The 15,242-nt window shown below is 50.4% G+C and overlaps 1 protein-coding gene and 3 long non-coding RNA genes across 52 annotated transcripts in view; 3 read left to right on the top strand and 1 right to left on the bottom strand.

Annotated features, from left to right (window-relative positions):
- The first annotated feature begins 575 nt into the window (after window positions 1–575).
- On the top strand, window positions 576–3,927 carry LOC141409192 (uncharacterized). Its single transcript, XR_012428281.1, has 2 exons — window positions 576–708; window positions 3,707–3,927. It is a non-coding gene; the product is annotated as an uncharacterized lncRNA (long non-coding RNA).
- A 2,998-nt stretch (window positions 3,928–6,925) lies between these two features.
- Window positions 6,926–9,205, top strand: LOC141409190 (uncharacterized). Its single transcript, XR_012428279.1, has 2 exons — window positions 6,926–7,394; window positions 8,389–9,205. It is a non-coding gene; the product is annotated as an uncharacterized lncRNA (long non-coding RNA).
- LOC123570258 (uncharacterized) lies at window positions 6,973–9,206 on the bottom strand. The gene is made up of 2 exons (XR_010583523.1): window positions 9,073–9,206; window positions 6,973–7,449 (listed from the first exon to the last, which is right to left on the bottom strand). It is a non-coding gene; the product is annotated as an uncharacterized lncRNA (long non-coding RNA).
- Window positions 9,207–9,447: 241 nt separating this feature from the next.
- Window positions 9,448–15,242, top strand: part of RANBP3 (RAN binding protein 3) — a 63,669-nt gene continuing 57,874 nt past the window's right edge. For 43 of the 49 annotated variants that reach the window (XM_074025550.1, XM_074025537.1, XM_074025560.1 and 40 more), the window contains exon 1: window positions 9,448–9,527. Coding sequence is in view for 8 of the 49 variants with exons in the window: in XM_005587678.4 (XP_005587735.3) it covers window positions 9,506–9,527 (22 nt within the window). In the remaining 41 variants the exon portion in view is untranslated. Of the gene's footprint in view, window positions 9,528–10,869; window positions 11,203–15,242 lie in introns of those variants that run through there. The other 6 variants (XM_074025536.1, XM_074025549.1, XM_074025554.1 and 3 more) reach the window with 2 other exon arrangements.

The following is a 15,242-nucleotide window of genomic DNA, read 5'->3' as shown; positions in this document are numbered from 1 at the left end:
CTCTTTGGGAGGCTGAGGCAGGAGGATCGCTTGAACCCAGGAGGTGGAGGTTGCAGTGAGCCAAGATCGTGCCACTGCACTCCAGCCTGGGCGACACTGAGATTCCGTCTCCAAAAAAAAAAAAAGAAAGAAAAAGAAAAGAAAAGAAAAAATGATGGAGGAATGAATTTGATTGGGGGTGAGCAAAAATTAACCTACCGTACCCTGTACCCTGCTGACCCCATCCAACACTTTCTCCTTAGACTCTGAACCCTGAGCTGAAGGGTGAGACTGAAAGCAGTCAAAGTTCAGACATCCTGGGAGAGACACCCGGTGCATTGTCCTCAGTGATTTTCACTTTTAAGACCTGTTGAAGCTGCCAGTTGCTTCTCCTTTCTTTTTGATCTCATGAACATCCACATAACCTTCTAGCAAATTCCTCCTTGGCTTATATCTTCCAGAACTGCTTTCGGGGGGTTGCAATCAATCTCCAAAGAGATACAGCCTCAGCACCCAGGAATTTTCTAGCCAGTCTCAGAAGGGGATTCTGAGACCTCGTGAAGCCCTCCCGAGACGACAGCTCCTGTTTTCAAGGTGGCGCGTCCATACGGCTTGGTAACCGCAGCAGCAGGCTGGGAGCGAGGTGCAACTAAGACTCCCTACCTCCACTTCCATAGCCTGGCTCATGGAAGACGCCAGAACCCCAGCAGATGCGGAGCTTACGTCCCGGTAAGTTTACCCAGAACGCAGCCAACTGCCCTTTCTCCTGGAGTTGACTTTTGATTCATCCCAATCCTCTGCTGCTCCCCAGTGGTCACTGTGTGATACAGCCTTTTCCTTTTCGCAGGGGACACAGAAAGTTGGATTTTGCCCAGAAGCCAGGCTGATTTGTTTACTTATTTGCAATGATGCATGATAAGATCAAAAACAAGGGAGTGAGTGAGCTAATTTCCTTCCTCCCCTTATCTTCCTCCCCTTCTCTTCCTCGAATATTTCCTATTTGTTTACAAAGGCCCAAAATATCCCCCCAACATAACAATGCGAAAAAGTCACCTGGCAGACACCATTTAAAACAAGCGATTGGGTGGGCGCGGCGGCTCACACCTGCAATCCCAGCCCTTTGGGAGGCTGAGGCGGGTGGATCGCGAGGTCAGGAGCTTGAGACCAGCCTGGCCAACATGGTGAAACACCGTCTCTATTAAAAATACAAAAATTAGTCGGGCGTGGTGGTGCATGCCTGTAATCCCAGCTACTCGGGAGGCTGAGGTAGGAGAATCACTTGAACCTGGGAGGTGGAAGTTACAGGGAGCCAATATTGCACCATTGCACTCCAGCCTGGGCAATAGAACGAGACTCAATCTCAAAAAAAAAAAGCGATCTTGGCCAGGCCCAGTGGCTCACACCTGTAATCCCAACACTTTGGCAGGCCTAGGTGGGCAGATCACTTGAGGTCACAAGTTCACGACCAGCCTAGCCGACATGGTGAAACTCCATCTCTACTAATAGTACAAAAATTAGCCTGGCATGGTGGTGTGCACCTGTTTTCCCAGCTACTCAGGAAGCTGATGCATGAGAATCGCTTGAACCCAGGAGGCGGAGGTTGCAGTGAGCCAAGATTGCACCACTGCACTCCAGCCTGGGCAACAGAGAGAGACTCTGTCTCAAAGAAAAACAAAAGGTATAAATCGCCATAATGTGCCCTTGCTAGGACGCGCTGACACAGACACACATGACTTCTGTGTAATCCCTGCCAAAAACACTTAACCTGAGTTTCACTGTGAGGAAACATCAAACAAACCCAAAGTTAAGGGGTATTCTACAAAATAATTGCAGTACTCATTAGAAACGTCATTGTCAAGAAAAAGTACATAAAAAACAGAGGAAATGATCCAGACTAAAGGAAACTAAGGAGAAATGATACCTAAATGCAAGACAGGATCCAGGACTAAATCCTGGAACAGAAAAAGGACACTACGGCTGAACAGATGAAATGTGAATGAGGTTTGCACATTAGTGAATAGTAGTGTATCAATGTGAATTTCCTGATTTTGCTCAGGATGTGAATATCTGAGGAAACTGATGGAAGTTATATGGAACCCTTTGTACTATTTTTGCAACTTCTTTTTAAGTCTGATTGTATTTCAAATTTATTTATTTTAAAATTTAATTTATAAGAGGCTGGGCGCGGTGGCTCAAGCCTGAAATCCCAGCACTTTGGGAGGCCGGGACGGGTGGATCACGAGGTCAGAAGATAGAGACCATCCTGGCTAACACGGTGAAACCCCTTCTCTACTAAAAAATACAAAAAAAAGTAGCCGGGCGAGGTGGCGGGCACCTGTAGTCCCAGCTACTCAGGAGGCTGAGGCAGAAGAATGGCGTAAACCCGGGAGGCGGAGCTTGCAGTAAGCTGAGATCCGGACACTGCACTCCAGCCTGGGCGACAGAGCGAGACTCTGTCTCAAAAAAAAAAAAGAGAAAAAAAAATTAATTTATTTAACTTAAAATAAAGAGGCGGGGTGCCGTGGCTCACGCCTGCAATCCCAGCACTTTGGGAGGGCAGATCACTTGAGGTCAGGAGTTTGAGACCAGCCTGGCCAAGGTGGGTGGATCACTTGAGGTCAGGAGTTCAAGACCAGCCTAGCCAACATAGTGACAACCCCGTCTCTACTAAAAATATAAAAATTAGCCGGGTGCCGTGGCGGGCACCTGTAATCCCAGCTACTCGGGAGGCTGAGGCAGGAGAATTGCTTGAACCCGGGAGTTGGAGGTTGCAGTGAGCCGAGATTGTGCCACTGCACTCCAGCCTGGGTGACAGAGGGAGACTCCATCTCAACAAAAAAGAAGAAGGAGAAGGAGAAGGGGAAGGGGAAGGGGAAGGGAAGGAAAAGGGGAAGGGGAAGGGGGAGAGGAGGAGGAGGAGGAGGAGGAGGAGGGGGAAAAGCAGAGTTGATCAGAAGGAGACAGGAATGTGTCACCGAGCAAAGTGAAGGCTTGGGAACCCAGCTGTGGCACCCTTGGCTCTCCACCTCCCAGCACTGCTGACCCCTGGTTGCAGATCAGGTCATGGGAAGGAGAATGCGGCCCTACCCCAGGTTAACAAGATCCAGCCCAGCTTTCTTCCAGAGGCAATTCCAGCCCCAAATCCCTGGCTGATGTGCCTAGTTTGGGTTAGGGGTTCCTGCTATCATGGGCAAGGGGCCACCGTTGGTCACATCTGACATCCTGTTGTCAGGAACTTGAGGCCATGGGTTGAGGGAGAACAGGGAAGGCAGATGAACCAATAAGGCATTCACGATGAAGTCCCTCCAACCTCACCTGGCTCCGAGATCCTTAAGGGCAGGAATTATACTTGATCGATCACTCCCCAGGAATTACAGAAACCTATGACTAATAGAAATTTCTAAGTTTGCTGGATAAGAAAAGAAACAACTTACTGAAACTCCCTGTGCTTGTAAGATAACAAAACTGGCTGAAATCAGTTGGAACAACATGGCGGACTGGAGTGTGCACAGAACGAGCTTGCTGATGTCAGAGCCTCAATTTCCACTGCATGTTTTAGTCTAACACCCCCCAAATTTGCACATGCGATCCATGAGGAGGGATGAAGAGATAACTGCGCATGCCAGAGGCCTTTCCAGACTTCCTATTTCCTTCTACCCATCGCCTACCTACTAATCCCTCTATCTGACCCCTAAACCTATTCTAATAAAGGTATTGACTGCCTTAGGGTGGGCGTGGTGCCTCAGGCCTACAATCCCAGTCCTTTGGGAGGCAGAGAGAGGAGGATCGCTCGATGCCAAGAGTTCGAGACCAGCCTGGGCAACATAGCAAGACCCCATCTCCACACCCACAGAAAGTAAAGTCTTAAAGCTAGCACGGGGAGACAGCTTTGAGATGGACTCCCATCTGCTTGTTAGTCAACTTGCAATAAAAAGCTTTTCTCAAAAACCCTTGTGTCCTAGCATTGGCTCCTAGCGCGTCGGACAGCAAAGCCCCTTTTGCTCTGTAAAAGCACGACATGCTGGTTCCCTGCCCGTGATGGGAAGATGCAAACTCAGTTGCAGCTGTGAAGGCCCTTTTTCCTGAAGCCCAGCTGCAGAACCACCATCCTCCTTGGCTGCAGAGGAGAGAGCGACATAAGTCTTCAGAGCTCAGCCCGGGCTCAGGGGATCCTGGGAGACCTGTATCCTGGTGAGCCAAGGAGGAAGCAGACAGCAGGGAGGCCAATCAGCAGTTAAGGGTGAGTCATTTGAAGGCCTCCCATTTCCTGCCTCCAACCCCCGCAATTAGGAGAAAGCCCTTACTCCTCACTGCAGCCTCCAAGGCCCTGCACGCTCCCTCCCTGAGCTCATCTCCACCACCTCTCTTTTTGGTCACTCGGCTCTAGCCACACCGAGGTCCTTACTGTGTAAAAGTATTCCCTCGGCCAGGCGCGGTGGCTCACGCCTGTAATCCCAGCACTTTGGGAGGCCGAGACAGGCGGATTGCTTGAGCTCAGGAGTTCGAGACCAGCCTGGCCAACATGGTGAAACTCCATCTCTACTAAAAATACAAAAATTAGCTGGGCGTGGTGATAGGTGCCTGTAATCCCAGCTACTCGGGAGGCTGAGGCAGGAGAATCACTTGAACTTGGGAGGCAGAGCTTGCAGTGAGTCAAGATCGCACCACTGCACTCCAGCCTAGGAGACAGAGTGAGACTCCATCACAAAAAAAAAAAAAAAAAAAAAAAAAAAAAAGCATTCTCTCCTTCTGTCACTTGTCATAGCATGCTGTTTTATTTTCTTTGTAGCACCCATCACTATCTCAAGTAATTTTGCTTACCTGTCTACTGTTAAAGTCTCTCCACAAAAGGATGCAAAGCTCCATGAAGGCAGGGCCTGTCTAGTTCATCCTGGGAACCCAACATTGCCTGATGCTTCGTAGCTATGGTAGATACATAATGCTGCGTAACGAACATCCCCAGAGTTTAGTGGCTGATAACAGCAAGTATTTATCTTTCATAGTTTCTGGCCGGGCGCGGTGGCTCACGCCTGTAATCCCAGCACTTTGGGAGGCCGAGGCAGGTGGATCACGAGGTCAGAAGATAGAGACCATCCTGGCTAACACGGTGAAACCCCGTCTCTACTAAAAATACAAAAAATTAGCCGGGCGCGGTGGCGGGCGCCTGTAGTCCCAGCTACTCGGGAGGCTGAGGCAGGAGAATGGTGTGAACCCAGGAGGTGGAGCTTGCAGTGAGCCGAGATCACGCCACTGCACTCCAGCCTGGGCGACTGAGCGAGACTCCGTCTCAAAACAACCAACCAAACAAACATAGGTTCTGTGGGTGAGGAATGGGAAGGGCTAGGCTGGGTGGTTGTGTGGGGGCTCAGAGTCTCTCATGCAATTAGTCAGCAGCTGCCACAGGAGCTGTTGGGGGTTGGCTGAGCATCTCTTGGCCAGGGCCTTGCCATGAGATCTGTGTTTCAGCTTCCTTACAGCATGGCAGCTTCAGGGCAGTTGGACTGCTCACATGGTGGCCAAAAGCTTTCAGAGAGAGTGTTCCAGCAGTGCTGCAGAAGCTGTATCTCTGTCCGTTATGTCCTAGCCTTGTCAGTTACACGGTGTCATTTCTTCTGTGCTCTATTGATCAGCAAGCCCACCTACATTCAAGGGAAGGGAGCACCCTCCTCTCTTGCTGGGAAAAGGGTCAACAAATTTGGGACCATATTTTAAAGCTACCACAGTAGGCAATTGAGAAATATTTGTGTAAGTGAATGTTGACTAAGTTAATTTGCTACCAGAGGCCAGATAAGGAAAGCTGGCAGCCATCAACACTTGGAGGAGGCTTGCGAAACCACTGGAAACGTCCTTGGCTCATCGACCTGACAGGTTTTGCGTGTCTCAGTATCCCCTGAAAAGCCACGACTGGATAATATTTAGCAAGTGATGACACGGTGCTGCGAGCTTCCCAAAGTGTGGGATGAATGTGGTGTGTGACCTGACTTTAGGCGACATGTAGACATGGTGTTAAACGATAATGAATCACATAGATTATGTTAGCCCATTTTCAATTCTCTTCACTCCTTCTCATCACTTCAAGGAGAAAGTTCCCGCCAAGTGCTAAAGCGTTTTCAATAACGCTCTAATACTTGCTAATCTCCCTTTGTATCAAGGAAAAAGCAGTCCCAACACCTTGATAGGCAACAGTATCTACTTTGAATTTGAAAACATTGTTTCGTTTTCATGTTTGCTTTTACAATGGTGTACTCATGGCTTAGTGGTTTTCTATTTTAAACAGTGATACAAAGTATCTATTTAATGAAAATTTAAACCAAAAGAAAAGTATCAAGTTCATTAAAGGTCACACCGTTCAGATATGGTAAAGGCTGCGAAGACCTACCCAAGAGAAGTTTGGGGAAACCTGAAAATAATGAGACCAACACCGTAGGAATGAGAGATGACCTGAGTTCTACACACTGTGGGCGACCAAGGGGACTGACATTCGAGCTACTCTTAGAGAATTTCTTTGTGGTTTTTTTGTTTTTGTTTTTGTTTTGAGACCCAGTCTCACTGTGTTGCCCAGGCTGGAGTGCAGTGGTGTGATCTCGGCTCACTCCAGCCACTGTCTCCCGCATTCAAGTGATTCTCCTGCCTCAGCCTCCCAAGTAGCTAGGATTACAGGTGCCCGCCACCATACCCAGCTAATTTTTGTATTTTTAGTAGAGAAGGGGTTTCACCACATTGGCCATGATGGTCTTGAACTCCTGATCTCAGGTGATCCACCTGCCTCAGCCTCCCAAAGAGGCTCACGCCTGTAATCCCCCCACTTTGGGATACCGAGGCAGGTGGGTTGCTTGAGTGCAGGAATTGGAGGCTGCAGTGAGTAATGATCACACCACTGCACTCCTGCCTGGGCAACAGACTGAGACTCTGGTATTAGTGATATCACATTAGTAACTTAATATAGGCCATGACTGAAGTATTTACACCAAGAAAATCAGCAGACGCTACAAATCAGGGTTCAATTTGTTTTATTAATTGTCTTGTGGTCTTAAGGAAGTGATAGAAAAATCAGTAAAATTTACAATAAACTATACACACACACATAAATACATACTAACAAATACATTCTCCTCCAGAGAAGCTGTTGTTAAATATTTACCACATCCCACTGGCTGTTCAGAAAAGTATAACAACCATGTAAATAGCTCTAATGTCATAGCTCAAAAGTAGCCAGAGATAATATATAAATGAGTAAGCATGGCTGTTTGCAAATGAAACCTTATTTACAGACACTGAAATGTAAATTTCACACCATTTTCACATCAAGAGATATTCTTCTTTTGGTATTTTTTTTTTCCCAACCAGCTAAAAATGTAAAAAGTCAGAGGGCGTGGTGTCTCATGCCTGTAATCCCAGCACTTTGGGAGGCCAAGGTGGGTGAAGCACCTGAGGTCAGGAGTTCGAGAGCAGCCTGGTGAAACCCTGTCTCTATAAAAAAACACAAAAATTAGCTGGGTATAGCGGCACACAGCTGTAATCCCAGCTACTCAGGAGGCTGAGGCAGAAGAATCACTTGAACCCGGGAGGCGGAGGTTGCAGTGAGTCAAAATTGTACCACTGCACTCCAGCGTGGGCAACAGACTCCAAAATAAATAAAAGAAAGGGAAGGGAAGGAAAGGGAGGGAGGGAACAAGGGGAGGGAGGGAGGAACCATTTTTAGTTCATAGGCTATATCTGGACCACAGATTGTAGTACTCCTCACTCTCTTTTAGATCATACTCAAAAAGGTACAGAGCTGGGACTCAAACCTAGGTAAGACCTGAAATACAAGGTCCCAGGCAGAGAAATCAGCAAGTACAAAGGCCCTTAGGCTGGAATGAGCTTGTGCTCCAAGGACCGAAAGACCCACATGGCTGAACAGCAATGAGCAAGGGGAAACAAAGTGGGGCGTGGGAGCCAAGTTCAGGGGACTTCATAAGCCTGAATAAAAGGTTTAGGATATTCCAAGTTCAGCTGAGAGCCCTCTGGAAGCACTGAGTGGCCTTGATATTTCTGTTTTCAGTCTATGTGTGTATATACACACACACACACACACACAAATATATACACACATATGTATGTATATATCTGTGTGTGTATATATATGTAGATAAAAACAAAGTATTTATATCTATATATATGGGGGGGTTCTTGCTCTGTCCCTAGGATGGTGGCAGTGGCACTGTTGTCATAGCTCACTGCAGCCTCAATCTCCTGGGCTCATGTGATCCTCCTGCCTCAGCCTCCCGTGTAGCTGGCCTGCACCACCACACCCGGGTAATTTTTGTGTTTTTGTAGAGTTGGGGTCTTGCTCTGTTTTCTAGGCTGGGTTTGAACTGAGCTCAAGAGATCCTCCCACCTTGGCCTCCCACAGTTCTGGGATTACAGGGGTGAGCTACCGCATCAGGCTGGTTACATTTTTAAAAGACTCCTCAGCCTGCGGCCATGGGCAGAACAGAGCCTGGGGCTTCCAAAGAATGCAGCAAAGTCCAAGTCTTCCATGAGACTGTCCAAGTCTTCCATGAGACAGATAGGGACGATGTGGCCTAGGGTGGTGACAGCCTGGCTGGGGAGAAAGCGTGGATCTGGGCTGTATTTTGGAGGCAAGGCCAGGTCCGAAGGATTTGCTGACAGATTCATAGCAGGTGAGTAGAAAACAACTCCAGGGTGTCCGGGACCCTCCCATGAGCCTTGCGAGTGAGGCTGATGGTCCCATTTTCCAGATGGGGAACCTGGAGGCGCGCGGGGTCCAACACCCTCCCATGAGCTTGTGAAGTTGATTCTCGTGGCTCCGAGGGGTCGAGTTCCACGCGCCGGGTCCCCCCTGCCCCCCGCCAGCACCTGCGTCCCAGGGCTGCGCTCCCTCCTCGCGCCTGACCACGACCCCCGCCCTCGCCGATGAGCTCTGATTCCCCCCAATCCCAAGCACCCCGCGCCCTCTCGCCACTTCCCCCGTGGTTTCAGGAAAGCGTTTGCTGAAGGTAACGGCTCCTAAGGCGGGTAAACTGAGGCAGGAGGTAACACGTCTCCCGCCCGCGCGTGTGGGAAGCCACCGCAGGCCCGGGGGTTTACCTGGAGGAAGACCTCGGCTGAGGCGTCCTGAACTGCTCACTGTCCCACCGCGGGGGATCCCCGGAAAACGAGCGGGAAAAACGAGAGCCTCAAGACCCGCCTCGCGCCGCGCGGCGCCGCCTCACTAAACTTTCGTCGCTGCCACTGCGCATGCGCCCTTCCCGGCCCTGTCCCCGCCCCCTCAGTCGGCGGGAAAAGGAGGCGGGAGACGGCTCGTGCGCAGGCGTGTGTTGGGAGCGCGGCTCCGCAGGGCAGGCGGCTTGGCCCGGCAGGCGATCTGAAGCTCGCCTCCGCGCGGCGCTCAGCGCGCAGGCGCGAGCTGGCCGCCTCACAGGGAGTAGGCTTGTTAAGTGCGCACGCGCGGGAGTTTCTGGCAGAAAGCAGGCGAGCCTGGGCCGGCGCGGGGCCTTGTGGGAGGGCTTAAGGAAGTAAAATGGCGGACCTGGCGAACGAAGGTAGGGGAGGCGCCGTCGGGGACCGGCTGGCGGCCGGGGAACGGGCAGCGGGAGGACCAGAGGCCACAAGCCTGTGGGGGGAACACCGCAGAGTGCAAGGGTTTCGTCCGCTTCAGGCTAGCACCCTGGCGGGCCCTGCAGCCGCCCCCTATTGCCTCCCCTCAGGTCGGGCTCACCGGCCCGGCCCATCACTCCCGGCAGCCTCGGCCCCTGCAGCCGTTTGGCTAGAGGAGCCGGGAGGCCGTCGAGATCGCAGCCCTAAGGGCCCTCTGCGTCGCAGCCAAGCTCGGGGCTGAAGGGGGCGGGAGTAGCGGCCCCAGTGCTTCGGCCACAGATGTAAATAGACCTTGGGGCCTGGTCGTGGCCCGGAGCGCGCCACGCTCCCTCCCCGCCCCCTCGTCCTCCGCCACCCGGCGTCTCCCCTTCCCCGGCCTGGCTGCCTATCTCCTGAGCCCGTGAGGCCCTCGTCCTCCGCGGACCAGCCGCACACCGCGGCCAGAGGAAGCCCAGGCCGTTTTCACCCCGTCCCCGCCCCGAACTTCGGCACCCACTTCCCGCCAGTTCCCCCCGGATCCTTCGGGGCGCCTCGTCTCCCCCTCATTTAGGCCCCGCCGCAGGATCTGGGCCGCCGAAAGCCCTGGCTGCTTTTTGGTCCTTTTTGCTGCGCTTCCAGACAGAGACCGTGCGAATCCCTCCTCTGTGGAGCGCTGACAGCCCACCTGAGTGTTTTTGACAAGGTTACACTTCCAGATCCCCCGAGAAGGCACCGTAAGGCTGATGTCTGCTTCCATCCACAGTCGTGTTGCCATGGCTGTAGCTTCAGGACTTCTGAGGCCTATTTTTAGCTCCCCCCTCTTCTAGTTGCACAAATGCAGGCAATCTCTCTACCTGTCTGGCCCTGATTCCCTCATCCGGTGCTCCCTGTAGCTGGAGAGTTTTCCATCCCGAATTGCACTAATGAATGAATTATGATAGGAAGTGCTCGGTCTTGTGGAGCATTTAGGGTAGTACCAGTTAAGGTGCAAAGTCCTGACATACTGTTTTCCCTGGGAGGAGGTATAGATACTGTTAGCCCCATTCACTTGATGAGGAAACTAAGTCAGCCTGGTTACGTCGCTTATCCAAGGCATGTCACACAGCTGGGAAGGAGCAGGGATGTGAACCAAGGTGGCCTGGCTTCAGATGCCAGACCACGGGGTCTCGGACTTTTAAAGATTCTGATTCTGTGTGGTGTTGGGCGGGCGCTGGGCATCTGTACAGGAAGCAGCACAGGTGGGCTCCCTGATTCTTGTCCATTTTATTCTATTTTATTTTTTGAGACGGAGTCTCGCTCTGTTGCCAGGCTGTGCAGTGATGTGATCTCGGCTCACTGCAATCTCCGCTTCCCGGGTTCAAGCGATTCTCCTGCCTCAGCCTCCCGAGTATCTGGGATTACAGGCGCGCGCTACCACATCCAGCTAATTTTTGTATTTTTAGTAGAGACGGGATTTCACCATGTTGGCCAGGATGGTCTTGATCTCCTGACCTCGTGATCCACCTGCCTCAGCCTCCCAAAGTGCTGGAATTACAGGCGTGAGCCACTGCGCCCAGCTGCTACATCTCTTTTTTTAAGATAAAGGAGCCCGTGGAGGGTTGCAGCGTTCCAACTCATGAGATCTAGTTACAGAGGGAAGGGGTAAGTGGGAATCAATATGACATATTTTATGTATTTACATCCTGAGCCCATATAGTTTCTTGAACTCAGGACTCATGTCCAGCATCACATTTGGACATCTCCATTTGGATGTGTCATAGGCTTGTCTGGAGCATTTCCAAAACAAAAATCCTTATCTCCACCACACCCACCCATCCCATGGTCTTTCACCCATTGTAGTTAGGCAGGTCCATTCTTTGAATTCCTCAGGCCCCAAACCTTGGAGTCATCCCTGGTTTCCCTCTTTCTCATACTCCACAGCAAGTTCTGTCATTTCTACCTTAAAATTATTTCCAAAGGGGGACCACCACTTCTCCCCACCAAGACTGTCAATGCTTGGGCCCCTGTTTCCTCCACCCTTACCCTTCTGAAAACTTCTCAACCCATAGTGGGCCCCAGTGCCTCCCTGTCCTTCTCTCTCGCCACTCTCCGCTGACTTGCTCTGTGCTAACTACTCTAGCTTTTTCAGTTTTCCTTGAATGTTCCATACACTCCCCGCTTTTAGCCTTTTCTCCTACTGATTCCTCTAACTGAAACAGTTTTCCCCCAGATACCCCCGTGGCTCACTTCTTCTGGTTTTTACTCATATGTTACTTTATTAATGAGAGCTTCTCTGGCCACCTATTTCAAATTATATCCATGTTCTCTATTCCGTTCACCTAGCTTGATTTTCCTGTACAGCTCTTACAATCCAGCATGCTAGATGTTACTTGCATGTTTGCCTCGTATACGCTCCATGAGGTCAGGGATTTTTATGTCATGATCACTGATTACCCCCTTGCATCTAGAACGGTGCCTGGCACAGAGTAGGTATACAAGAAATATTGGTTGAATGAATGAATGAATGAATGAATGAATGAATGAATGAATTCACCAGTGAGGACCCTGTTGTGAGGAATACATTTGAGCACAAAGGGAAAATTATGGATTGCCCTTTTCCAGGGGATACTCTTTCTAGCATATGCGGTACACGTGAGCTGTTGGTTGTAAATGGCATAGTTGAACTGGTAAGGGCCAAAGAGAGAAATGGAATGTTTTGAACTTCACTTTTTTTCCCTAGTAAATGCCACACTCACCTAGCACGTTATCCCTGACACTAGTTCAAGGATCGCTGTCCTGAGGAAATCAAACCTTGGTGGACTTTGTGCCTCACATATTCCTGCAGTCCTTTAATCAGTCATGGTGTTTCTTGAACACTCCATTTCTGGTTTTGGCTTGTACAGCCTGCCAGGATGTTTAATTTCGTATTCACTGTGTAAAGTGGGGCCTCCTTGCCTGCGCCTTTTGAAGTTTTAGGGACTGCCCCATGGTCATGTGTTTGCTCTTGCTGTTTAAGCTCTAGTCAAATGCCCTCTTGGCTTCTGTCTTTCCAGACTGAGATCTTAAGTTGCTCCACCCTCACACCAAGTCCCTCCTCCATCCATTTGCCGTCTTTTTTCTCTGGGCCAGTCCCACCTCTGTGTCAGGCTAAGCAGCGGCTGTCCACACGGCTGGGCATCAGTATCACCTGGGGAGCTTTCCTGAAGCCACAGATGCTCAGTCCCCACGCCCTGCAGATTCCGATTCTCTGTGGTGTTGGATGAGCCCTGGGCCTCTGTGTAGGTGGCAGCACAGGTAATTCTCATGCGTAGCCAGGGTTGAGACCCTCTGGTTTGAGTAGTAGAGGGTAGATGTCCTCTGCTTGTATATGAGGAAATGTTTTCTGTTGTGTAAAGCATCTTGTTGGATCTCGTCACCATGGTGATCGCCTCATGGATGGTGACAACAACTCTCACAGCCCTTCCTGTGGTTTGTGACTTTTAAAGTCCACCTGAGTGCTTTTCCTCTCAGAGAGTATGTGTGCATGTGTCACCCTTGCATCCAGGGATAAGTCTCCCCTGCTTGGCATTTCCCCATTGATACCTTCCAGACTCATTACTTATCCTGTCTCTGGGGTTATTCTGCATTGTAGGCAGCATCAGGATTTGAAAGCAGAGTTTTGTCCCTGGCAAAGGTAAAGAAGACTGGGAAGAGGATGAGCAAAGCACATTTGAACTCCAGGGAATCTTGGATTCTAGATCCTGACATGAAAGGCCCTGTTGGCCTGTGGACTATGTGTGGTGGAAACCCGGGAGACGGTGTGAAGCAGGGCTCTCACCTTTGTGTGGTGCAGCTGACATTTTGATCGTTCTCTGTTGGCGGGAGGGGGGCTGTCCTGTGCATTGTAGGTTTAGCAGCACAGTAGCATCCTTGAACCTACTCACTAGATGCCAGTAGCACACACCTCCCCTCACTCCCGGGGTCATCATGACAACAGAAAAAGTCTCCTGACATCCCTGGGGAGTGGGGGTGGGGAGGTTGCAGAATCGCCCCCAGATGAGAGACTCACTGGTATCGATGGTGGGGACGCAGGCTTCGGTCCTTATAGAGAACTGGGTTTGTGTTTTAACTCTACTGTCCACTCTGAGTCATTTGGGGCAAATTTCTTAACCTCTTTGAACCCCCATTTCCACACCAATAAAATGGGAATAATGATAACCATACCCACCTCGTGGTTGCTGTGAGCACTGAAGGAATTAATGCAAATCCAGTATTTAGCACCAATCTCTGCTCATGGTAATAAACACTCAGGTTGCTGTTTTTACTACAGTGCACTCTGCTCTAGACACATTTAGCTTAAGGGCTCAACAAAGTCTCCATTGTGTGGGTGAACCTGCCCCACTCAGAGTTGGCCCTGGACTGAGCCCCTGGCAGGAGACCAGCAGGGCCTGGGCTCTGGGTCCTCCTAAGTTCTGTCCTGCCTGTCACTTAGTGATCCCAGGGATCCCAGCCTCAGCACTACAGACATCTGGGGCCAGGCATTTCTCTGTTGTGGGCAACTGCCCTGTGCACTGTAGGATCTTAGTCAGGATCCCTGGCCTCTACCCCACCAAATGCTAATGGCATATCCCCCTCCTCACCCCTACCAGTCATGACAACGGAAGTGTCTCCAGACATCACCAGTGTCCCCCGGGGGGGCAGAATTGCTTTCAGTTGAGAACCACTGATTTAAAAGCCTGACCAGGTATAGAGTTGAGAGATTTTTGAGGATGGTTTGGCTTCTCTCAGTTTGCACCTTGTTGACTTAAAACTTAGCCCCTGAGAGGATGAGATGCAACTGAATTTGTATTGGTTAGCTAGAACTGAAATAGTTGGAACCTATCCTAAACAACTTTTGGAAAATTTCTCATGAATCTGTGATAAAAAACTAATTCTGGGATTTTTGCTGAGAGCAGAATGTGTGTTTTCACCTCCACTGTGCCTCCTGTATCTGTAGCAGAAGGGGCCTGATGGTACCTGAGGGGTGTCCACACTGCAAAATCTTTTACACACTTTGAAGAGACTTTCCATTTTGCCCAGGATCCTGCGTATAGACAGAAAAGCCCTCACTGCACTTCTGCAAAACGTTTCAAACAAGTCTTCAGGCTGCCTTTCCATTTACCAGAAAATGGGATTTTCCCGGCACCCTCGTGCATTCATTAGGTGTTAGAGTCAACCTGGGTCTGGTGTGTGCTCCTCCTCTGAGGTGGTTGGAGTGAGCAGAGGCAACAGGAATGGGGTGAGCTTCGAGTGGCATTTGGAAGAGTTTGGGGTGGAGAAGGGGGGTTGAATTCTGACCTCCTAAGTGAGTTCAGACAGTGAATAGGCCTGAGTGTAGTGGGAGATGAGGGCCATTTGAGGAAAGTTGAGATGCATTTGGGGACTCTGAGAAGAGAGTGCCATTTGTGAAGACTTAACAGAGAACCACAGCACTGCAGAGATGGCTGGTATTGGCTTGGCCAGGCATTTGGTAGCTCTCCATGGTACTATGAAGCAATCGTGAGGCAGCTGGGCTTGCATCATTATCTATTCAGGGTCTAGTGGTGGTGTTTTCTGTTTTAAGGGGTCTGGTGGAGTGGTGTTCTCTTTGACTCTCCCCTACGCAGTAGAGAATAACGTGGCCTGGGACTTCCGGGTAAAGCTCCTCACCACCACCTTCCACATGTCCACAGTTTGCTTCCTCC

The sequence above is a fragment of the Macaca fascicularis genome, chromosome 19 (genome assembly GCF_037993035.2).
Source record: "Macaca fascicularis isolate 582-1 chromosome 19, T2T-MFA8v1.1".
Lineage (NCBI taxonomy): Eukaryota > Metazoa > Chordata > Mammalia > Primates > Cercopithecidae > Macaca > Macaca fascicularis.
This window is presented reverse-complemented; position numbering and strand designations above follow the sequence as displayed.